Genomic DNA, 24,728 nt, shown 5'->3' with positions numbered 1-24,728 from the left:
ATAAGCATCTCATACTGAACAGTTACAAAAAGTGATAGATCATAATTTATGTTAATAAATAAATGTGATAAAATTCTTCAGCTATCAAGAAATATAAGAATGTTATTTTGCCTATATTTTCTTCTGTTTCAGTAATGTCCCAAAAGCTGGTCTTTGGTGCCAGTTTTGATCTCAGTTTCTGCAACAGGAGACAAAGACGGTTTTGCCCAGTGAAATTTAATTTATGCAAATCAGCAGATGGCTTTGCAGGAATATGATTAATTATGTTCCCTAAGTGGATGAGTTTGCTCTTTTAAATACCCTGGCAGCAACAGATTTGTCAATATCTTGCATTATATTTTTAAAATGGCCTTTCAATTACATTAATTGTGGTTTGTTTGATTTTCTCTCCCTCCCCCCCTCCCTTCCTCTCTGTATAGATTCTGGGACTTTTCCAAGCCTAACCCTTTGCTGGAAACAGTTGAGCATCATACTGAATTTACATGCGGACTAGATTTAAGCCTTCACAACTCTGGTCAGGTAAGAGGTGTGACGAATTTACATTTCCCTTGCCTGTTACAGTCAGTTCAGTTGAGGCTGGACTCCATCTCGGATCCTGAATAAGAGCCACTGGACCGCAGAAAGCTTTTGGAAGTGAATCTGGCTGAATGCTTATTAAATAAACCTCTCTTTAGGTCTATATTTATTTATAAAGCAGTTACTCACATTGGGCTGGAGAGGAAGGCAGAACAGGCAGAATTGCAAAATGAGATAGCCGAAAGCCATGGTGAGCTCAGGGAAAATGAGGTAGCTTTATTTTGGAAGGAAGAGCAATGGAGAAGGGGTGCCTAGGATGCCAAGCTGAGACACAGCTTTGTTCTGTCTACTTGAAAACTCAAGTTAAGCATTGCTAGTGTCACATGTGATACCAAGTCTTGGTTTGTTGTAATAGCAGGAGTCCGGTAGGCTTAAAATGTATTTAGAAGTATAAAAACCTTCAGCTATTAATGTGAATGAGTGGGACTCATTTTGGCAAGGGCACATGCCTGTGTAGAGGTTACAGTAGAATTCTCTCCTCTGCTTCTGTTGCTACAGTAATTTCTGTTTTGTAAACAGAGAATTGTCATATGTAGTTTGACCTGTGTTTTTTTTCTGGAAAGAAAGGTAGAAGGAAGCTAAAAATAAACATAATTATTTGCTTTAATACCTATAAGTGTATAGTTTTCACATGAAATTACTGCCACTGAGTTAACTATAACAAATACAGTATTTAACGTGCCTCAGTGTTATTTAGATCTAGATTCTTTGCTAATTCACAGTGAAATTATTTTTTTTAATCTTTGATAAAAATCACTTTTTTCATTTGTGATGAAATTCTGGCTAGGCAAAGCAAATAAAACCATCCAAATTTCTGCTGCTTGATACAAAGACACAGGAGAAAGGTGTCAGTTTGGCAATATACTTAGCTTAATGCAGAGGGAACCATTCTTGGCATCAGCACAGGTTTGAAGAGCTTCATGCCCAATTGCTCATTCCCCAAATTCTGCTGCCTCAGGGGTGCTGCAGTAGCTGTTCATGAGGCTGTGCTGTGAGCAGTGTAGGGGAATTTGTAAGGCTGAGTAAAAATCTGAAGTTTCAGGTTATTTGTGACTGGGGCTGGGCAGGGTGAGAGTAGCATAAAGGCCATCTGCTGTGAAGTAAAGGTTCATCCCAAGTGAGTGCACAGTTATGATTCTGGCTGAACTGGGGCCAGAGAGAGCAGGAAGCATAGCGTATGTAGTGCCTTAGGGCCTTGCACTGCCACATCATAGCATGCTCTGAGCGCAACTTGGCTTTCCATGAAGTTGCTGTGGATTTTGCCATGGATCTGAGTGAGATGACAAAAAGATTTTTCTTCTTTTATATTGAGAGTGTGATTACATCTTGATTCTAAGCCTGTTGGAAAGAGCCCTGGGTGTTTGTTACAGTGGATGGTGTTTCTGACTGGCTAAATATGACTTCTTTTTGTATGATATGTCTGTCAAACTCTGCGTTCCCACTGAAAGGATATTCTTCCTTTTGTAACTGCAATGCATGGAACAGCCTCCTTGGAACAAGCCTCATTGATGACAGATAATGAGTTCAAAGCAAACAGCTGCACCTGCACTTGGGTGGTGGAAAAAGGAAAATGATGGCGTGTATACCCATCTACATTAGGGTATTTGTGCATCCAGGTATTTTTTTCCATACAGAAATTCTGCAAGTCCTGTGTTGGACTTAATGCAGAAGTACCAGCCGGTAAGTCTGAGGTACTTACCACATACAGTTTATGTCAATGTGCCTTCCAGACAGAAGTTTGACATCTGCAATAGCAGATGGGATTTATAAGATGTTCCTGTGGAACTGATGGAGCTTTGAACAGAATCCACAGGCAGGTACATGTAGGCAAGTGGGTTCTTGGGCAGTGTCCTGCTAAGAAGAGGCAACATGGGTGGGGAAGAGATTTTCCAGTGAGGAATGGACCCAATCATGGAGGTAAGTATTATCTAGGTGACACAGATAATTCCTTGGTGCTTAATTACTATTCTGATACCTTTCTTGGGGTATCTGCCCCTACAGAAAAGTAAGCCTTTGTTGAAAGCTTTGCTTTTTAATAAAATCAACTATTTTTTTCTTTCACCTTAATGGTTGTGTCATGTCCATAATAATTTTGGACTAACACATTTTCAAGCATATATTAAAATGTGCAAAGCATTAACAGAAAGGGTCCGTAAGACAGTCAGGGTATTTTGCTGTTGAAATGCAAGTGTTGATGTGAGAGCTAGGAGAAAACACTCCAAATCGCAGCTTATATTGGAATGGTATTCTGCAACTCGTCAGATTTCTTACTTCTCTTCTGGTATTTACTTTCCCTGTGCATGATCCTGTACATAATTACAAATAATATGGAGTTGGTGATAATACCAGTACGGTACCTGTGAAAATAGCCTTGTACTCTGTGTTACACTGTTCTTTGTGACTCAGCTTCTCTGCATCTCCAGTTTCTTCTCCCTAAAGCTGTGGGGTATCACCAGCATTTTGTGTCTGTACCTGTCTGTGCTCCTCCCTTCCACCTGGCCAGAGGTGTTAGAGCTGAGGGGCAATGCAGCAGTCTGATCCCATGAAATGTTGCTGTGCTGTTGGCATCATGAGCTTTCATATGGCATCAGTGTCACTTAAACTTAAAAAGCTGTCCTTTCTCACTAGCTGGAGAGAGGTCGTAGCCAACCTATATCCACCTGAGCTGTATACCCTGAAGATAACTGAAATCTTGTCGTAAGATCTTTCAGCTTGATGGAGATTTTTTTATTATCATCGGTCAAGTTCTGGTGTACAGGTTTGCTCTGCTACCTCTTGTGTATGTGCAGATTATGTAATGTGTCAAATTAGCGATGCCAACACGGCAGGCAGCACAGGGGCTACTGAAGTTGGCTTAACCAGTAGAGCCAAATAGAAATGCAGAAGGTGTCTATAGCAGGGCTGTTTTGCCCTCCATTCTGCTGTTCATTAGACATGTGCCCTTGGCAGTCCTAGAAATGTTGACTGTTCCATATAAAAGTGGCGCTGCATCTTGTGGAAATGTACAGAAAAGGAAAGACCTTGTTTTTGCTAATTTGCTCTTAATTTTCACACTTGATTGCCAAGGAGCTGATAGCTTCCACCCAGCTGCCATGGCTGTCACGCTGCTCTGATTGTATCACTGTCTGTACTTCTTTTTAATCATTCCGTATGGTCGGGGATGCTACTAAAGTTACGCAGTTAGTGATCCTTTGAGATAAAAAGATCCTACTCAGTTTCAGAGTGGATTTTTGCATGGAAAGATCAGATTTAAACAGCTGCAAATGTCATTAAACCAGTGTGAGCACCTTTATAGAGTTTATAGAAACTTTATAGAAAGGGAGGTGACATTTCTTGCTGGTGCTTACTGCAGGTCCTTCCCTAACTGTTCAGCTTTCACTATGTCAGTCAAAGCCAACCATTTATGAATAATGGTTGTTCTTACACGTTATCAACAAATGTCTCATCATAGGGTGTGTGGAAGGGTTGCTGTCATGCATGGCAATTCTGTAGGAGCTGCAATGGCAGTCTGCTGAGAGGAAAAACTTCTCAAGCTTTGATTATGGAGTGCTGGGAAGAGATGAGGCAGCAGTTTCCTGCTTGTGTGTCGTGTTTCAGTGGCTTAAAAACAATTTCTACTCCTGCAAGCCTCATCTGTTAGTCAGCGTAGTGGATTTTGTTCCTGTATCTGGAACAGCGTTTCTTTATAAGAACTTATGGTTCAGGGTTTGTTCAATTCTGCGTATATTGGAAATAATAACTAAAACAATGTGTGTGGTTTTTTTCAGAAGCACATCAGAGAAATCTTTCATTGCACATTCAAAATAAAAAGTTTTAATTTACAGACTCCTATCGCTTCATTCTTGTGAAGGTAGACATCGTGTGCAGCTTATTCCTGGCATCTTTTGATGAAACAAAAGGCCACACAAGGGGTTCAGATTTTCTAGTAAAAAATAGGTATTGACTAAATTTCAATTTATGCTTGTCCCGTTATGCACTTAACCAAACAGTTTTAATGAGGGGGGAGACCTGCCTATTCCATCTGTTTGTAGTGGCTCTCATCACCTCCTCACACCTCCCCCCCAAAAAAGGTGCTTAAACAGAGATCCCCTGTACTTATATTTTTCTATCATATGGTGTATGAATGTGAACTAAGGCCAAAACTGGTCTGGTCTGGAGGTGGAATCTGAGAAATGATCGCCTCTTCAAGTAATCTGATGAGTAGCAAACCTAATAGCTTTCTTTATCTCCACCTAATCTCCATCTTACACACATACAGAGGGTGTTCAGGTCCCTTCAAAATACATAATAAAGATATAAATAGATTGTTAGATTCCATATAAAACGTCACAGAAGATAAGAAACTAAAAGAGGAAGGGAAACACAACATTAATGGATGAGAAGAACTGAATACTTTTTCTGATATCTCTTCTCACGGAAGAAAAAAGACAGGTCATATTGGTTTTATTTGAAAATGGGGTGGGATGAAGAAAAGCTGAAAAGAAAAATGGGTCGCTGTCAGACACACTTGTGCATTATCTTCTGATTTATTACAAGCATTCAGGAAGCTGAGTGGCACCAGGATACTTCTGGATAGGCCCATTAAAAAGGTTGAAAATATTAACGTGGAGAAGGCTGCATTTTCTTCTGATTAACCCCCCTTCATAAAGGGGTTACTGAACTCACCAAAGTTTTTAGTTGATCTTTTCAACGTATTTTGTCTGGGTTGGAGGTTGGGGTTTTATTATGCCTTCAAATATTGAAAGGAAAAAAAAATAGCTACTAACTTGGGAGATTTCTCTTTTCTTCCTTCTCCTTCTGAACATTAAGGAGGCAGAATGTCATCCAGATAATTGCCCTGGTCTCAATGGATTGCCCTCAGGTGCTGGAAAAGGTCTAAGTCTATTGCAGAGCAAGATGATTGTGATGAATAGGAAAGAGAGGGCCTATCAGAAAAGTAAATCAGTTTGTGAGTAAATGGAAATGTCTTTGATAAATGAATGGTATCAATATTAAATCAATTGGTGGGAAACATTGTTATACTCTGGGACAAGGATAAACAATTCAATAAAATACAGGATAGCTGTTTCATTTAAATTAATCCATGGTTTTCAAATCAAGCAATCAGCTTCCTATGATGACTGCAGTTTTTTGTTCCTTTGCTTGCTTTTTGGCTTACTTAAAGGGAAATATAGTGATGCCCATTTTGATTTCTGTGCTTCAAATAGACTTGCTTAAAAACTCTACTGGCAGATAACTTGGCATGACATTTATGCTGCAGCAATAACAATAAGTTATCCCGAGCATATATGCTAGTACAGCAACTTTGCTACTTAAATAAGGTTAGAGACATTTTGGCAAACTGCTTTCGTCCCATATAGCTTTAGTAACAGTTCATAACCAGCAGAAAAATTACCTGTTTTAGAATGTTATTTAAATTTGCGTTATTTCTTGATGTAACTGAACAGTCACTGTCAGGTGAAATATTCTTGTTTTACAATTCAGCTTTAGTTATTCTCCTTTCCTCTGCAATTTCAGATGGTTAAAAGTTGCTATAGTAGAATTTTATTCTATCGTTACAAGAACAATTTATATTATAATGAAAATTGCATGACATGCGTGTGTCCAAGGTATTAAATTGTATAAGGATTATACTGTGTGCAGTTCTGGGCACCACAGTATAAAAAGGACATGAAACTGTTGGAGAGTGTCCAGAGGAGGGCTACGAAGATGGTGAAAGGCCTGGAGGGGAAGACGTACGAGGAACGGCTGAGGGCACTGGGCCTGTTCAGCCTGGAGAAGAGGAGGCTGAGGGGAGACCTCATCGCAGTCTACAACTTCCTCGTAAGGGGGTGTCGAGAGGCAGGAGACCTTTTCTCCATTAACACCAGCGACAGGACCCGCGGGAATGGGGTTAAGCTGAGGCAGGGGAAGTTTAGGCTGGACATCAGGAAGGGGTTCTTCACAGAGAGAGTGGTTGCACACTGGAACAGGCTCCCCAGGGAAGTGGTCACTGCACCGAGCCTGACTGAATTTAAGAAGAGATTGGACTGTGCACTTAGTCACATGGTCTGAACTTGGGTAGACCTGTGCGGTGTAAAGAGTTGGACTTGATGATCCTTAAGGGTCCCTTCCAACTCAGGATATTCTATGATTCTATGATTCTATGATTCTATGATTCTATAATTATGCAGTTCTTTGCAACTGAAGCAAACTGTCTTCTACTCTGTTTGCATGTCAATTAAAAAAAAAAAAAAAAGGTAAATCATGAACTCTCTAAATACTGAAATCAGTGAGATTTGTTTCAATTTGTGAGTAAAATTTCTTTCCAAGACAGTGAAGACATGAACACAGGAAGGTGAACCTCCACACCTTCATGTTCCTAGTGGTGAGGACTTTATTGGATATGAAGACAGCGTTTGAATTAATTTTTGAATTTTCTTTTCTCTTTCATCTTACCAGAGGAGCATTTTTCTACCTATTAGTAACATCATCTCATTGATCAAAATGTAAACTCTAGGAAGTTGCTTTTTTTTTTTACTGCATATTTATTTACTGTGGTGTGCTGGATCAGCCCTCTTTCCAACTGGAATTACTGCTGCTTTTTTAATATTTAAATAAAGTAGCACTTAGTTAAATAACCAAATCACATATCACATGAGAACTGACATTGCTAAATACTTCTAGTGCTTATTCAATATCTTATGTTTCCCTCTTCTTAGGAAAGGCATACAATGGTTATAAGACTATTGTATAAAATAGGTCATCATAAGGAAAAAAAAAAAAGGCAAAATGAAAGAAGGAATTTGATAGCCTGATGCAGTAGCTGCATAAACATTACATCTCTTTATCCCATGGTTTATTTTAGTCATTTGTATTTGCGGCAGTGATAATTTATGAAGTACTGCAAAGGGGCACGTAGCAGCTGTCCATAAGTTAATGCTGGCTACCACAATGACTCCTCTCAGTTGTCCCCCTTTTCTTACAGACGTGGCTGCATTTTGGAGAAGTATTAAGGAGAAATGGAAATGCTATTGCATTTTCTAGTGCTGTTCCATTCTGTAGTGTCACAGTTTTACACACATACCTGCTTGCTGTTTATTACATCGGCATTCTCACCAAGGTTTCTAATACTGGTCTTGCTTTATGGACTTCCTGCTGCACAGCAGACCTTGATACAGCCTGGTTTGCTGTAGTTTTATTTTCCTTCTGTTAGCTGCTTACCTTGTCATCTTTCATGTGTTATCATTAAGTCAATGAGTTGGGCAAATTACGGCAAGTGATCCTTTTCAAACTCCCTTTTAATATCCCCTGTTTATTTTTAGTGTTGCTAGATTAAACAGTTCTGTAACTGTATTTGTTCAGAGGCTGCTTCAGGATGCTAATTACACTGATAACAGGTGGGAATTCCCATGGGATTTTTTCCAAATGTTATCTTGTTTCTGCATGAAAGCGAAAAGTGTTGCTTATGGAAATACAGATATTGATCCAGAGCTCTGAGGAATATTTAGAAACTGTCAATCATATAAAACACAGTTTTTACATAGCTTGTTCAGTGGAGAACTTGGATTTTATTTTTTTGTATGATTTGGATGGACTGCAATGCAGCAGAACATTATACCACACAAAGCTCTATTATGTTGTATGAATAGACAGACGTGTTTTCAACAGATTTTTGGTACATTTAGATATACACAGAAAACACTTCAAAAACTTAGTAGAAGCAGCTAAGGAAACAATAAAAATGAAAAAATAGTGCGGTATAGTAAACACAAAACAGGCTGATTATAATATGAAATAAAATATTGAAGTTGGATTTCCAAATTTTTTGTGTGCAGCTGTTTATTCTGGCTCTAGAAGAGAACAGGAATTGGAGTCTGAGCAAAAGGGAGCTTGTTGTGTAGGGGATCCAACGCTATATCCTTTGTCATCCCAACTGGAAAATACACTGTAAAGATAATTCAAGATGGATTAAGCCAGATTTATTGGCATCTATCTGTGAGGCTCATCAACTTTTTCTTTTTAGCTCTTCTTTTTTTTTTTTTTTTTACTTCCCTTTGCCTTCTTTCTTGTTCCCTACAATATTCTGTTAACACACACTGTATCACGTTTACTTGAGTAATTGTCAGTGTGCTTAACCCTTTCACTTTGTTACTCTCTTAATTGCATTATCAAGTCATTACCAAGCCTAAAGCATTCTGAACATGAAGGAAAAAAATATATTAAAACATTCAATCTGGACATGAGGAAAAAATTATTTTTCTGTGAGGGTGACTCAGCACTGGGACAGGTTGCCCAGAGAGGCCATGGAGTTTCCTTTCCTGGGGATGTTCAAAATCTGTCTGGACACTATCCTGAGTAATGTGCGCTAGAGGACCCTGCTTGAGCAGGGAGGATGGCCAGATGATCTCCAGAGGTCCCTTCCCACCTCAGTTGTCCTGTGATTCTACAGTCTCCTCTGTGCTATCTCATTATTTATTCAAATCTAACGCTATAGAATAAGGTTAACCTCCTTGTTCGTGATTTTAGTTTCTAGCCTGCACTTAAAATACATCTTGGGACTTGCAATTCAGAAAGTTTTCAGTTATGTTAGAATAATTTCCTGGTAGGCATGTCTTTTCTCAACAAAAGACAATACGGTGATCTCACAGCTTATCACTGTGAGACTGAAGAACGGTCTTAATTCTTCAAAAAACTTCCATTGGTCATTTTGGTTCACTTCTTTGTTTCTCACGCACACATGAAATCATGCAGAATAGTTGAGGTTGGAAGGGACCTCCAGAGATCATCTAGTCCAACCTCCCTGTTCAAGCAGGGTCACCTAGAGCATTCTCAGTTCCTCAGCTCTCCATTAGGAAAATGTCTAATTTTCCCTACCCACAAGTATGAGAAAAATGGTAACATTTGATCATGAAGTGTTGAGACGTCATAGTACAAGAGTCCTGAGACCCTATGAAGAAAAGAAATGTCACACGATCTGGAAATTTATTTGTCCTCCTTTCATCCCATGCTGTTAGTTTCTGCATTGGTCTATGTGAAACAATCACTTGAAACTCTAAGGTTTCCTGCTTTCGTCATGTGGAGTTTGCAAAATAGGAAATTGTAAATTTTTATTTGCCTTAGTGAAGCTAGGACAAAGCTTGTTTGTTGTTTTTAAAAGAGAAAAAAAAAAAAAAAAAAAAGAAACACAGCTGCCTTACTATCTAATTTTGAAGCATTGTAAATTAGAGTACCAACCAACATTAACCCAACAGTACGCATTAATTTATTCGAAGTTCCTTCTGTTTTTTGTCAAAATGACACTAACCAGATTTTGTTTACTTTGTAGGTGGTGGACTGTGCTTGGGATGAGCTTGTCAAGATCTACACTCCCTCGTGCCTGACAGGTCCTGTCTAGAGAGAAAATGAAGATCTGACATGATAGGAACCCTTCTGTCGTCATCCACAACCAGACTTGTGCTAAGCTGTCAGCTGTGTCACTAATCTTTGTGTCTCTTTTTAAGCAAAAGTCTTGTTTGTACTGAAAGGGTTGTGCAGTTGAGCATGTGGACTTGCTCTACTGAATAGGTTAGCGCTTGGGCCAGCAAAACATTCAGCAGCTACTGAGTGGCTGAAGAGGACAGTAGCAGATATGAGCTGGTGCCTTCAGAGAAGAACCACTGGCACAGTTTTGTGATCAGTCTTGCTAATGAGAGCAGAAGCCAAAATCTTCTTCATCCTTACAAAGAAAAAAAATAACTGACAGTGCGTTTTTACAGATTGTCACTGTAGAAAAGAAGAAGGAGGTTTTTTTTTCACTGTGGAGTACTGTAATGTCAACCTGAGGCTTGTATCACTGGGATGCATTTATACTGATATATTTTGCTTTGCCTCACATTGCATTATTTTCTTGTGCAGCATGATGAATACTCTTGATAGACAGTAAATGTCATGGTTGATAGCCATCTGATTCCTTTGACCTTTCTGATTGCCGCTTCACAGAGATGGTAGAGATTATTTTCATACATTTTTCCCATGGATCTCCTTGAGTAAAACAGTTAATGAAGTCATGCAGAACAATAATCTAGAGAAAACACTTAGGAAAAACATGAAATATAAACAATACTAATTGGATCACAATTCTCAAGATTTAGAGATAAGACAGCCATCTCTTTTAATAGACTTATCTTTTACTTTCACTTAAAGAGATTTTTCAAGAGATGGAAGAGGAATGTGGCCATATATTTAGTGTTTCTGGACCTACCACTGGCTGGCCAAAGTGAAAGCTGATGTTTGGACTAGTTGAGTCGACACATGCGGATTAATGTCTTGGCATAAGCATGGCAGATCCAATGTGGCTGAGCAATTATCAGACTTGCAAGAATACACCCAACATATTACAGCTATGTTGAGTAGTTTCTTTGCCCACTTTAACCCCTTAGCCCACAGGTTGGTATTTTCATTAGATTTTTTTGGCAACAAGCAGAGGCATTCATTTTTTTTTAGTTTTCCAGTCTCCTTTAAATACTCTTTCAGCCTCTTAAGGATCCCCCTGTGATACTCCTGCACTTATCAGTTATATATCTTCAGCTTCTCTCTTAGTTTCATGTTAGCCCTTTGTTTTGTTTTGTTTTAATTCCTTTTTTTTTTTTAATGTTCTTAAAGCTGTCTCATTTCTGTTGCTACCCCATGTCATCAGTCTTTACCATCAAAAGACTCTTTGCAGGTGCAAGGGTTCCTATAGTCTCCTGTTAATGAATGCAGTACGCTTCTGGGTTGCACCGCTCATACATCAAGTAGTAGCAGATACTGCTGGATACTTTGAAGAAATGAAGGAAAGAATTCAGCAGAACTAAAATTTATTGTGAAGAAAGTTGTAAGGAAAGAATTACTGGGCTGTCTTGGAGAAAGCCTGGGAATTAGCAGGCAGCTACAGGGAGATATGTATATATTGATTTGGTGCAAGAGCGAGACAGAAAGAAAACCCCTTTCCACAAGATGAGATTTGGATCATGATAGGTTCTTAAGTTTTTCTGGATCAGTGCAAACTGACCCTGGAATGCTATCCTCTCTCTCTAGCTGACTGAAAAACACAAGTGGATTTTCTCTTTTGTGGGAGTGTGCTGCACCAAATTCCAAATGTTTATTGCAGTTTTAATTCTTTATGCTGAGGAATGATGCAATCATACAGCCATGCTGCACAGAGCTTTCAGCAATACCATGGGCCATAAAATCTAATTCTAAACATTAAAATTGATTATTTCAACCTTAACAGTTACTCCAGTCTTCTGCTCTATCTCCCTTTTCTCCTTAGACTTGCAGAAGTAACTGCAAGCGAGCGAGCGGTGTATTTTGGCGGTGGGTATGTATTCTATCCGCACGTTTCTGGGGGTGGTGGTGGATGTTTCCAGAACACTGCCATTGGGCACCAGTTGGAAGGGCAGATTTTGGAAAGCTAGCACAGAGAAAGAAACAGTGCCCGTTCTGAACACGCACACTCAGCACATGGATGAACTGCCGCTCCTTTTCTTAACTGCCTTCTCTTCCTCCCCGTCCAGGTTAGCTTCTGCGCTAAGGTTTCTCTCTCTTTAAAAATGAGTGCATCTCGAAGGTGCACATAGTAAATATAAACTGTGGCCTTTAATCTTCCTGCTTGGTCTTTGATTGGGGAGAACGTGCTGTCACGTTTTTGCACTGTAACAGGAAAAAATAAAAATCAGGCAATAGTTGTTGCTGATTCTTAATTCTCAGGGAATGTTGCTATAATTGTTTTTAAAATACACTTTTTTTTTTTTTTATGACCACAGAATTAGCTTCTAATCTTTTTCATATATTGAAGCAAGCCTTTAACTACAGCAGTCCTGAAGATGTAATGTGTTCTGCTTTTAAACTTGCTCTTGTGGAAAATCTTGTTTTATGGGAGTGCATATGTTTCTGTTTGGTTCAAGAAAGACGGTGATTAATTATGTTTTAAAGGAATGGATTTGTTGTTCTGCAATGCTATTAAATGAAGTGCACACAGTATCTTTGGCTAAACTCTTGTATTTGCTTCCCCAGTTAAGAAATGTTGAACAAAAAAGTAAATGCAGTGAAAGGTACTGAGAATATCTTACAGGTAACAGGTATCATAATCGTTCTTTATCTTCTGTGAGTGCTGGGTGACAGCTGCATTTTTCCTGTTTTTAGAGACCAAACATTATACAACTTTGCCTACCCGTATGTCTCAGCAGGTCTGCATTCTGATAAAAGAAAGTTATTTTAAACGATTCTCACCGTCTGCCTATGCAGACTACTTTCCAGTCACAACGTGACATCTTCGATCAAGTACAGTGCTGGCCTCAAATGTTGCTTGCATAGGCATAGACATAGTAGCCCTTTCAGTGGCAGTGCTCAGGTTTAAATGGGCACTGGGTCATATGATAGCGAGTGGCTACAGCTCTGCACAGCACTTCCCTTATATACCTCATGGTTGCATTAGACCCTAATTAACACAAACTCTCCATTAAACGTATTCCATATAGATTTTTACCATTTTCATCCAAGAAACCATTGTAAAAACATGATGCCCTTCTTAGGAGTTCGACACAAATATTTCCTCTTACTTGTGTAGCTAGGTGAAACACAGGGTTGAGGATAAATTGTATCAAAGGATTTGAGTTAAGGCATCGAAATCATCTCATTACTGTAAGGAACCACAGAGTTATTTATTACTATGATCCATACCCCATTGCTAGGTGAGAATTTTGTAATGGAGGCACTGTATTGGGTTTGTATGGCAAGGTTTTGGTAGCAGGGGGGCTGCAGGGGTGGCCTCTGTGAGAATCCAGCAGCTGCCCCATGTCAGATAAAGGCCAGTTTCAGATGGCCTTTAAAAGGGACCTGCCACTAGCCAGAGCTGAGCCAATAAGCCATGTTGTTTGTGCCTCTGTGAGAGCAGATTTAAGAAAGGGAAGAAAACAAACAAACAAACAAACAAATTCTGGGGACAGCAGCTGGGAGGGTGAGGAGTGTGAAGCAGCCCTGCAGCCCCCAGGTGAGTGCAGCAGGAGGGCAGGAGGTGCTCCAGGCAGGCAGCAGCAGTTCCCCTGCGGGCTGTGGAGAGGCCCCTGGTGGAGCAGGCTGTCCCCCTGCAGCCCATGGGTCCCCCATGGAGCAGATCTCCACGCTGCAGCCCCCCCATGGGTGGAGGAGCCCCCGGTGGAGCAGGTGGATGTGGCCTGGAGGAGGCTGTGGCCCATGGAGAGCCCCCGCAGGAGCAGGCCCCGGGCCGGAGCTGCAGCCCGTGGGGAGGAGCCCATGCAGGAACAGGGGGTCTGGGGGGAGCTGCCCCCACCCGTGGGGGACCTGTGCTGGAGCAGTTTGCTCCTGGGGGATGGATGGACCCCGTGGTACAGAGCCGTGTGGGAGCAGTGCTTGAGGAGCTGCTGCCTGTGGGCAGCCCCCCAGGGTCAGTTGGGGAAAGATGGCATCCATGGGAGGGACCCCACGGGGAGCAGGGGCAGGGAGGGACCGCGAGGGAGCGGTGGGGACGAAGCCTCAGGGACTGACCACAGCCCCCATTGCCTGTTCCCCTGTGTTGCTCAGGGGGAGGACGTGGAATAGGGTGGATGGGAGGCAAGGTGTTTTAGTTTGCTTTTAGTTTCTCACTTCTCTAGCCTGTTAGTAATAGGCAATACATTTTACTAATCTCTCTGCTCCGTGTCTGTTTTGCCTGTGGCAATAATTGGCGATCGATCTCCCTGTCCTCATCTCAACCCTTGAGCCCTTTCCATTTCATTTTCTCCCCTTTTCCCTTTGAGGAGGAGAAGTGATCAAGCAGTTGTGGTGGAGTTCAGCTGCCCAGCTGGGCAAAGCCCCCAGACTCACCTTATTACCTGAGCACACCATACTGCCCCTGGACACAAGAACAGCCACTGTAAGGGCTGTACCTTCACTGCAGTGCTGTCCCACATGATGTGGCCTGAATTTTCCCCTCTTGTCACTTCGGGTGACTGGACCAGCCATGTGGAATAGACCTGTTCTTGCTCCAGTGTCAGTCACACTCGTTTGGCACAAGGGTTTAGCAGCACATGGTTGCTGTGTTGCTTTACCCAGCTCCTTCCCAGCAAAGTGTAGGAAAGCCTGTCTTTTCTTAGCATGGACAGGTGGGGAGGCAGCGGGAGATCTGTACTGGGCCTGGCCTGAGTCCACGTCAGAAAAGGTTGGTTTGGCAAACGGCAGCACCCTCCCTGCTGCCCCTTGTACTTGTGTTAGAGAATGCTGCGTGCGGACAAGGCGAGGATTGGGGGTACCATGCTGCAAGAGAAGCTGACCTCGCAACACAGGTCAGTCCTGAGAGGTAGAATACAGCACCTGGGACGTGGATGCTTGAGTTCACAAATCCTTACCCATCCAATATGTGTGTTTTTTGGTTTCTCTCAGGCGGCGTGTATCGCCCAGCCTGGACTTGCAGCCAGATCCCCCGTGATGTAAGAGGCTCTCCTCTCAAGTGATGCTCTCATGGGGAGGGGACAAAATTGCTTCTTCCAGAGGTCATGCTGAGGTGTAGGAGTCCCAATTACTGCAGTATTTCCAGAAAACACATTTTTTTTCTCCATCTGCATTTAGTTATGAAGGAGATTTTTTTTCTCCCCCATGCAAAGAGCATCACAGCCATCCACGTGTTCCTTCACATTGTGCTCTTTTTGGGCTTTGAGATGAGTCCAAATGGAGGCCAGTGTAAATTGGTTGGCACGGTTCTTCAGTGGGTTTTAAAGCCAGAACTGGTCCCCAGTGAGTCTAAATGAAATGAAGAGCTTCAACACTTACACGCCTGCATGTTTCAGGACACTTCACTGTGTGCATGTACATCTCAGCTGGGCTGTGGAGCCTGCTTTATTCCTACCCCCGGGTAGCACAGATTGCACTGCCAGGCACCCTGATCACACTGAGGTAGCCTGGGGGGTTCAGGTATTGCTTTCCCCTCTTAAGGAGGCACACACAGAGCCCTGTGGTGTTTTTTTTTTTTTTTTTTGTTCATTTTTTTGTGTGTGTTTGTTTGTTTTTGTTTGTTTGTTTATTTGTTTTTCTTCAGTGTTTAATATTTCAGTCAGTGGAGTTTTTGACCTACAGAAATAGAAGCGCTTGAATACTATGAAAACTAAAAAATTTCATTTTTAAAAAAAGGTGAAAATACAACAGTCTTGGTGAGAAACAGAAAAAAACAAACAAACAAACAAACAAATACAAACGAACAAAAAAAAAAAAAAAAAAAAAAAAAGGAAAATAACCAGTGTTGGAAAATAATCAGGGAGCACTTAAAGTCAGAAGGGAAAAGCCAATTTAAGGTAGTAGTTAGTTAGCAGGGGCATCCTGCCACGGATTCTGTAATGACAGGGAAGGAGGGAGGTGAAGGAGGACAGGAGAGGCTGCGGCTGAGCCAGGCGGGTCCCGCCGCTCCTCCCCGAGCCCGACAGCCCTGCCCGCTGCCAGCCCCGCGGCTGCGGCGACTCCCGGGTGGCGATGTGCAGGGGCTGGTCCCTGCCACCACGGAAGACCCCCATCACACCCAGCACAGCCTCGGGCAGGTGTTCCCAGTGTGTTTTTCTGCTGCTCCTCAGCAGCAGCGCGGTCACTTGGCGCAGCCGGGCAGCCCCAGCTCCTGCCCGGGGCACGGGCACGGCCCCCATGGCTGGGGGTCCCACCCTCACGCTGAGCCGTGCTGCTGGCACACCGGGTCCCGGTGACACCCCTTGGAAGAAGTGTGGCTGTTGCTGGACGTGTCTCTGGGTGCGTCTCACGGGGTCTGTGAGCGGAGCTCAGGCAGCAATGTCACACCTCGGGCGGCACGACCTAGGTACGGCTTTGTGATCCATGCCAGGCACCTGCTGAGCTTGGGCTGCATTCGCCATGAGCCCAGCGGAGCTGACAGCCCTTGCTAAGCCTTCCAAAGCCGGGCTCTGAGCAGCAACTTTGCCGTTTTCTCACGGTTTTACAACCGCTTCGCCAGCCCCGCGCTGAGCAGCGGCAGGCAGGGGAAGAGCCCGACCCTGCTGGGGAGCATCCAGCAGGGTGACCCCGAAACCCCCCGAGGGACGCCCGGCGGGGCTCAGCCCCCGGCAGCGGCGGCTTCTGCCCCTCCTCAGCCCCGAGGCGAGCGGCTGCAGCCTTGCGAGCAGCGCTTCCCGGCGGGGGGACACGGGGGGGACACGGGGAGGGGACACGGGGGGGACTCGAGGGAGGGGACAGGCGGGGAGGTGACGGGGGCGGCGCGCCGGGGAGGGGACGGCGGCGGCGGGGGCGTTGCGGGGGGCTCTCGGCCGCCCCCGGGGATGGCGCCCGGCCCCCGCCCGCCCCCCGCCCGCCCCCCTCCCGGCCGCTCCGGGGCTCCAGAGCCGCGGGCCCCGGTGCCGGGACGACGATGGGCCGGTGGCGGGGCCGGGCGCGGGGCGTCGCGGTGGCGGTGGCGCACGGGCTGTGCTCGGGCTCGCTGAACATCCTGCTGAAGTTCCTGCTGGCCCGCTACCACTTCGCCTTCCTGACGCTGCTGCAGTGCCTGAGCAGCGCGGCGGCGGCGCTGGGGCTGGAGGCGCTGCGGCGGCGGGGGCTGGCGGCGCTGCCCCCCTTCGGGCCCCGCCTGGCGCGCCCCTTCGCCGCCGTGGCCGCCCTGGCCACGCTGCAGTCCACGCTCACCCTCTGGTCGCTGCGCGGCCTCAGCCTGCCCATGTACGTCGTGTTCAAGCGCTGCCTGCCCCTCGTCACCCTCCTCACCGGCGCCCTGGTGCTCCGCGACGGCATGCCCTCGCCCGGCGTGCTGGTCGCCGTGCTCATCACCACCTGCGGGGCCGCGCTGGCCGGTGAGTGCCCGCCGCTGCCGGGGCTGCGCGGGGGGCACCGGGGCGGGGAGGGGGCCCGGGGGAGGCTGGGGGACCCCCGGGGGCACAGCACGGAGGGACGAGGGCCGGGGGCTGGCACCCAGCGCGCTGGCGCCCGGGGCTGCCGTCCCCGGGAGGAGGTGGTTGGGTTGGGTTAGGTTGGGTTGGGTTGGGTTGGGTTGGGTTGGGTTGGGTTGGGTGAGGGGGGACTCAGGAAAACGCTGAGGAGGTTTGGAGACCCTCAAAAAAGAGAAGGAAATCTGTCGGGAGGTGAGCGTGCCCAGCCTCGGGACCTGCATGACAAATTCCTGGAGCTAGGGAGTGCGCGCTGCCGCCCGTTTCCTAAATCTCCTTCCTCCCCGACCGAATCGGGGCTCTCTTTCCATCTCTGTGCAACAACCCTGCTCCTTCTCCCTGTGACTCCGCCAGGAGCTGGTGACCTGACCGGGGATGCCATGGGCTACGTGACGGGCGTGCTGGCCGTGCTGATACACGCCGCCTACCTGGTGCTCATTCAGAAGACCAGCGTAGACAGTGAATACGGACCCCTGACGGCCCAGTACGCCATCGCTGTCTCAGCCACCCCCTTTCTCATTATCTGTTCCTTTGCCAGCATGGACTCCATCAACGTCTGGTCGTTCCCCGGGTGGAAGGACCCTGCCATGGTGTGCATCTTCATTGCTTGTGTCCTGATTAGCTGTGCCATGAACTTCACCACCCTCCACTGCACTTACATCAACTCGGCCGTGACCACCAGCTTCGTCGGGGTGGTGAAGAGCATCGCAACCATCACGGTGGGCATGGTGGCCTTCAACGACGTGGAGCCCACCAAGCTGTTTATAGCCGGCGTGGTGGTCAACACCCTGGGGTCTGTCATCTACTGCGTGGCCAAGTACGTTGAGACCAGGCGGAAGAGCACCTACGAGGACCTGGAGAAGGAAGCTAGAGCTGAAGAGGGAGCGAGGCAGGATGGGGACCAAGCGCTGTTTGCCATGGAGGCCATTTCCCAGGAGAAGGGGGCCGAGGAGGCGGCAGTGGAAGGGTCAGCCCGAGGGGACAGCCAGAGCGCAGGAGAGGAGAAGGGCGGCGCTGAGGAGCCCACCGAGGCACCAGCGGCCCAGGAAAAAGCTGCCGGTGCACCTGAAGGGAACAGGAGCTCGCTGAAGGATGCCTATCTCGGAGTATGGAGGTTGGTGAGGGGTGCTAATTATATAAAGAAGGATTATTTGATAGAAAACGAAGAGCTACAGAGCCCTTGAAAAGCAGGTTGGAAAACCCCACAAGACACGTTGCTTGAGGACAGACAGCTGGTTCTCTGTACAGGGGGAGAGGCAGAGCATACATTTCCACATCAGTGCTGACGAATCAATCCAAACCGTTTAGGATAACTTTACCTCATTGTCAAAAAGCAAAAGGTCAGAGTTTGCTCATGCTTTCGGCTTGCATCGAACTGCTTCCAATACATCCGTTCAGACCCACCACAGCTAAAGGTGCCGAGTCCTCTGCTGTGGATACAGAGAGAGGTGGGTGATGGCAAGTTGTGGGGCACCTGCCCAGGAGCTGCGGCTGTGAGGGATGCCGGTGCCACCGGGTTAGATGGCAGTGCCAGGAACACGGCGGTGGCCTGGAGCTTGAGGCGCTGTGATGTGCTGCTGTATCTGTGTCCACCCAATTATAGGTCCGCTCCGTAAATGTGTTCCTGCAATATATAAAGCTCCTGTTAGCTGTGTTCTGTGTGCTCCTCTGTGTCGATATGATTGCAACAGAGCTAGAGATCGTGCCACTCTAATTACATTGGTGTTCAGTCACCCTCTTAACTGAAGAACCGAAATTCTCCCCGATGCCGTGGCCAGGCTGGGCCTTGGACCTGCTTCACCTCGAGTGGTTTGTGTCTTCAGGAGAAACACTTCTTTCCTGTGGTCGTGTGCAGGAGAGCAGAGCCAGACCCGAACTTCTGGGAAGCTTCGGTCAGCAGCAGCAGGACGTTCTCCTATGAGCTTTAACTACATGTAGCACTGGGAATAGCTTGACCCGAGTAAAATAATTTGGAAATGTAGGAGTGATTTGGGTTGGGAGGGCTATTAACAAACAACAGGGAGAAAGCGTGTGCCTTGGGCTATCCCCTCCTTATACCTAGAGCCGGGAGGATCCGAACTGGGACTGAAAGCTGGGAGCAGGCTACAGCAGGGCTGGGGAGACCACCCCTGGGGGCCTGCAGGGACACCCACACTGGGGTCAGGGCGGTTTTGCTGTGCCCTGGCTGCAGCTGGGATGTAGCATGGTGTGGCTGCCCTGTCCCCCGGAGGAGAGCAGGCAGGCGGGGAGCAGCGGGGTGCCCGGCGGGCTGGGACTGCTCGGGGTGCCCAGCACCAGCGTGACCACCTCGGGAGGGGGAAGCTGCAGCCCTTTGCCCACGTTGTCCCCTTGGGCTGCGAGGGACAAAGCTGGGTGCTCCCGGGGGAGGCTGGAACCTGATCACCAGGGGGTTCTGTAAGCAATATGCTCATATTTTGCACCCTTTGGGAGGCAGGAGGTCTGGAGCCAAGCCCTTGCTCAGGACCAGGCAGAGAAGAGGTCTGACCCCAAGTCTTCCTCTTCCCAGGAGTGCCCCAGCCATCGGGCCATCCTGACCACAGACTGAAACAAATCCTTGGCATTTCCTGAAGAAAACGAACCAAGCTGTTGTCGTTGTTATGGCTGTTGTTGTTATTGCTGTTATTAATATTATTATTATTTATTAAGCCACTGAACTACAAATCCGTTATCCCCACAGCCCTAATTAAGCAGTGCCTAGCCCGATGCCTTCTTCAGCCAAACAGGCAGCGTGAGCCTCGCGCTGCAATCAGCACTGAAATTGGAAACGAGCAATTTCCCCAGCAGGGCAGATCTGCAAGATTGATCTCTAGGGAAGCTGTAGATTCTCACCAGACAGAAAATGTTGGGAGCGTTTTTTGTAAAGGAGCACAGAAGTCGGGTGACCTGGTATCACCCACGAGTTTGGTTATAAATGGTTGTAAAGGCATCGAGACTAAAAGCCTGTAGCTGCTCAGCCGTGGGGATGGGGCAGGGAAGTCTGTGCATCACGTTACGTGTACCTTGTGCTGAGGAGTGGAGAGATGCTGGCTGTGCTGAAACATGTTTACTTTCTGTTCAAGCCCCAAAAGGCATCTTTTTTTTTTTTTTTTTTTTTTTTCAATAAAAACACTATTTATTGTTTATGAGTTAACGTAATGTTTTTATTTGTAAGTTTTTCAAAAACATCCGGAAGAAGTTCGTGCCTGTAACGTGCAGTTGCCATATTACAAAACTTACAAAACTCTTCACACTATCAAACTGTGTTGTAATCCATGCAGCTGGCTGAAGAGAAGCCTGCATTTCTGCTCTGCCCGCGCTGAGCTCAGTGCTTTCTGCCCACGAGAAATGCAGATCTCTGTGCCACCTGACTGCCCGTCCTGGTGCAGCACACAGTGCCTGTTTGGCACACAATATACACAGCTCTCCACCGGGATTCATGCTGCAGGAGCTTCTCCTGGGAGAGTTTAATGTGTTGCCGCTTACTGTTGTGGAAGTATCAGTAGAAACTTGCCGAAATTCTACCAGTTCTGACTGTCAAAAAAGCTGCTGTTACCACCTTGTACATTTGCATGTATAGGAAAAATGTGATTATCTTGTATTCTGTTTATACCTTTAAATTCCCTAAATTAAAATGGGAATTTGGCAAATGCAACTCACTTTTTTTCAGTAAAAGAGACTGTCGCACAATAAGGCAAAAATATTGCCTCGTGCTGAGGCATTTTAATAGCATCGGCGGAAGACTGCAGAATGAGATGTGGGAATAAATGCACTGCTTTCCAAAAGCCTTCTGGTTTTCTTGTTGTCACTACTCCAGGGTGCTCAATTTTGTTTCATTTCTAATTATTCTTGTGCCTTTATACCGTCCAAGCTTCCTCAGCATGTGACAGCACGCTATAAATACTGTCATTGACAGAGGGACTGAGGACACACAAAGGAGCACAAGAAATCTGAAGTGGCTGAGTCGTCTGTGTGGTTTTAAGTGTCTGTTGTTCTCAGCAGTGATTTCCTTGGTACGTGTTAAAGGTGATTTACTGTCACTAGTGCAACTGCTGTAACTTTAGAATAAAAGTAATTAAACGAGAGGATGCTCGTGATGCCTAGCTACATGATAAAGTCACTGCATTATTGAAGGACTTTGTATTTAGTGTATTTTGCACTATTCGGTAGTTACATTATGAGTTGTGTCACCTGCCAAGACGACGGGATGACTGAACAGCCACTTTTTATGTAAATGAAACGTAGGTGGTGTGCCTGTGGCTGAAACTGAGCTGTGCCCCGCAGTGGGGCTGGAAATCATTACAGGATTCACCCTAGAGGCCCACATAAACGTGCCTGCAGGTTAGAGAAGGGAACTGCTCTTGTTCCAGGACAATGACTGAATCCGATGCACAATGACTGCTTTGAGAATAAGCATTAATTTCGGTGTCGATACATCACTGAGTAACACCTGCGCTGGCACTGCTATAGGCGCATGCACGCACGTGCAGACAAACAGACATGCAGCAGGAAAAGGGAAGCCAGACTGGTTACCTTTTCTAAAACAAATTGGTTTTGGACAATTTGGCCAGAGTAATTGAAGGCAGTGACAGTTAAAATTTCTAAGAGTAATCAAGAAGTTTGCGTATGTTACTAACAGTCTGGTCCCGAGTTTACCAGTACTGCCAGAAAGAAAGTGGTCAGCGATCTGCAAATAAACAGGTGAAAGAAATGCTACAGTGTATTAAATGATGCTCACACTCCTCTGTGTGTCCAGGGCTTGCTTATCGCCAGTGCTTAACAGCCTCCCCTAATTTCATTATCTCTGTTTGCTGCAGGCAAAGAGTTTGGTGCACTGAAAGGTGCGAGCTCTTCTGCTCTGGTCTCCAAAATAACAAGGAGGACTTGACACGGAGGCTTCTGCCATATCATCCCTTCTTTTCTTTTCATTTTCCTGGAAAGGAACTGGGGGGTGGTGTGGACCAGCAGGGTCTTGTAAGTCCAGCTTGAAAACACTGCCAGGGGAGGTTCAAGGGATTGGGGCGGATGGGGAGAATGTTACAAACCCACAACTACTTAGGTAGAAAAGCAAGATGTTTCTGTACATGCCCCTCTCCAACACCCATGTTCATGGGGACTTGGAAGCTAGCGCCTCCACCAAATTTCACCTTGTCACTCTCCCTACAAGAAAAGAAACAGTGACAGCGTCAGAAACTCAGAGCCAAATATTGTGGAGAATTTGCAGTGAATGTACTTGAATGTGGGGCCCTGCGTGAGCAATACGCATGGAGGAGAGGTGGCCCAAATAACCTATGGGGTATGTGTGCAACTCCTCTTTGCAGTCCTGCGATTTTCCCTCATGGGTAGACATAAATTCTGCACTGGGCATGTTAATTTTGTTGATAAACTTGTCCTTTATCGAACCAGATCAGTGTCAGTTCTGTTCTCAAAATCATGCCACTTTTTGATTAGGTGCTACTGATTTTGTTCCTGACAAACTTTTAATGGAAGTCAGGATTTCTCTGGAAAAGAGCTGCAGCTGCTAAGGCCATAGACTGCTTTTACTTGACATGGAGGTGAGTTGAGAGAGAAAGATGAGCTGTAGCTGGTCGTGATGGTAAGCCAGTCGGCTTTGCAGGCTGCTGGAAGCACTGAGTATCATCAATAAATAAAAACAGCTGCAGGCTGCTGTGCACGGTGTCATTAACTCCTTGCATCTTGAATTGAATTCTCTTGCATGAATTTTCTGTCCTCGGAGTATCTCTGCAAACCTTTATGGTCCAGCCAATTCCAAAGCAGGTATACTTGGTTCAAAGGTAAGGGTCTACCTAACCCTGATAAAGTACACTTGTATACTTGCGAATCATTTGCTCTAAGTATTCAATGCTATAACTCAAGAGATACTCAGCAACAGCCAGCTACTAAAGAGTAGTCTCAATTCCATGTGTCTGTATCACACAGAATTTGTTCCTTATCATTTTTTCCTGTAAGATGTGGAAGATAAGAATGGCAGCCAGAATTTGCTTTTTCACAGAAGATTTCTCAGGAGGAGTTCTGGCTAATGGTTACCCAAGCTTTAGACTTTCCCCAGTTTTATCTACTTCAGTGCCTTTCCTCAAAACCATTTCAAATTCTGATCGTGAGTGAGCTTTGGTGTAAATTTGGCACCATTCTTTTTTCTGTTCTCTTTCTGCAAAGAGAAACCTTTGCTTGTACCCCTGTGGCCAGTTGGGCTGGGCACAATGTGGTCCTGTGCAGGGTGCACACCCTGTGATTCCTCTTCAGGGAGAGCAAAGCTGCAGCCAGCAGACAAAAACCATCAGAGCCCACTCTCCCAGACAATGACGAGGACATGCTGTTCTGTGATTGAGCTTAATTACTGATTTATACTCGTCATGAGCAAGCACAGAGAGTAAGGCCTTCAGAGCTAAGGATGCTTTGCTGCACTTCCAGATTTGAAGCATGGGGTGAAACGAGAAATTATTTGCCCGTGGGGCTCCCACTGGTGTGTTTTGTAAATCTGGGCTTAGCAACACGCGGGCAAGTAAGTCAGCCAGCTCTGAAGCCTCAGGCTGCTGTGCGAGGGCAGATTCATAGGTGGCAACACGGAGCACTCCCTGCAACACCTTCCCGGTTGGTCACGACAAGTGCCCTCTTCCAGTTGTCCTTTCCTTTGTACTGAAACCTTTAAGGGCATGTTTATGTTGTGCCTTGACCTGGCCTTCAATCAGGAGGACACGAACCTCAGTGAAAGCATTTTGCTGCATTAGGGGCTTGTGTTTCACCTCTCTGACTGTGTCTTTCTAGCAAAACAATGCCAATGAAGCACACCCACCCCAAGCCTCTGCACTCCCACTGTTGTGGTTGTAGGATGGTTGGTAAATGCGCCTCCTGCAAGAGCAGAGACTTTGGTGGCACTGGGGAAGGGCAATCACCTCTTCCAAAAGGGCCTCTTTTCGGAGATACCTGGCACATCGCAGCTCCCTGCGCAGGGTAACCCAGGTCCCACACGAGGAGCTCAGCACAGGCGGGCGGTGGCGTCGTGGTGAGGGAAGGGAACGGTGCAAACGCTGCATGTGCTGTCCAGGCAGACTATGACTGGAGCAGAAATAATTCCTTTACCTTTTTTATTTAATTTTATCTTTGTTCGGTCACAGCTTCTCCTGTATTTCTGAAAGGAAAAATGCAAATCCACTATTTCTTAATTTATTTATTTTTTAAAATAGAGAAGAATTACTGAAGAAGCAAGTTCCTGCAGGCAATACAGCACTGGCTGAGCTTGCAAAATAA

The 24,728-nt window shown here is 45.7% G+C and overlaps 2 protein-coding genes and 1 long non-coding RNA gene across 3 annotated transcripts in view; all 3 read left to right on the top strand.

Moving 5' to 3' along the window:
- Window positions 1-12,558, top strand: part of PEX7 (peroxisomal biogenesis factor 7) — a 39,509-nt gene extending 26,951 nt beyond the window's left edge. Inside the window, exons 9-10 of the mRNA XM_068677327.1 lie at window positions 420-519; window positions 9,884-12,558. Of these exons, the coding sequence (XP_068533428.1) occupies window positions 420-519; window positions 9,884-9,952 (169 nt within the window). The 3' untranslated portion in view covers window positions 9,953-12,558. The remainder of the gene's footprint in view (window positions 1-419; window positions 520-9,883) is intronic.
- On the top strand, window positions 526-9,083 carry LOC137854203 (uncharacterized). The gene is made up of 2 exons (XR_011095012.1): window positions 526-6,218; window positions 6,750-9,083. It is a non-coding gene; the product is annotated as an uncharacterized lncRNA (long non-coding RNA).
- Window positions 12,559-16,824: 4,266 nt separating the features above from the next.
- Window positions 16,825-19,898, top strand: SLC35D3 (solute carrier family 35 member D3). The gene is made up of 2 exons (XM_068677311.1): window positions 16,825-17,369; window positions 17,817-19,898. Exons 1-2 carry the CDS (start codon window positions 16,934-16,936, stop codon window positions 18,644-18,646), a joined length of 1,266 nt encoding a protein of 421 aa, XP_068533412.1. The 5' UTR covers window positions 16,825-16,933; the 3' UTR covers window positions 18,647-19,898.
- Window positions 19,899-24,728: the final 4,830 nt, after the last annotated feature.

This window comes from Anas acuta, chromosome 3 (genome assembly GCF_963932015.1).
Source record: "Anas acuta chromosome 3, bAnaAcu1.1, whole genome shotgun sequence".
Lineage (NCBI taxonomy): Eukaryota > Metazoa > Chordata > Aves > Anseriformes > Anatidae > Anas > Anas acuta.
This window is presented reverse-complemented; position numbering and strand designations above follow the sequence as displayed.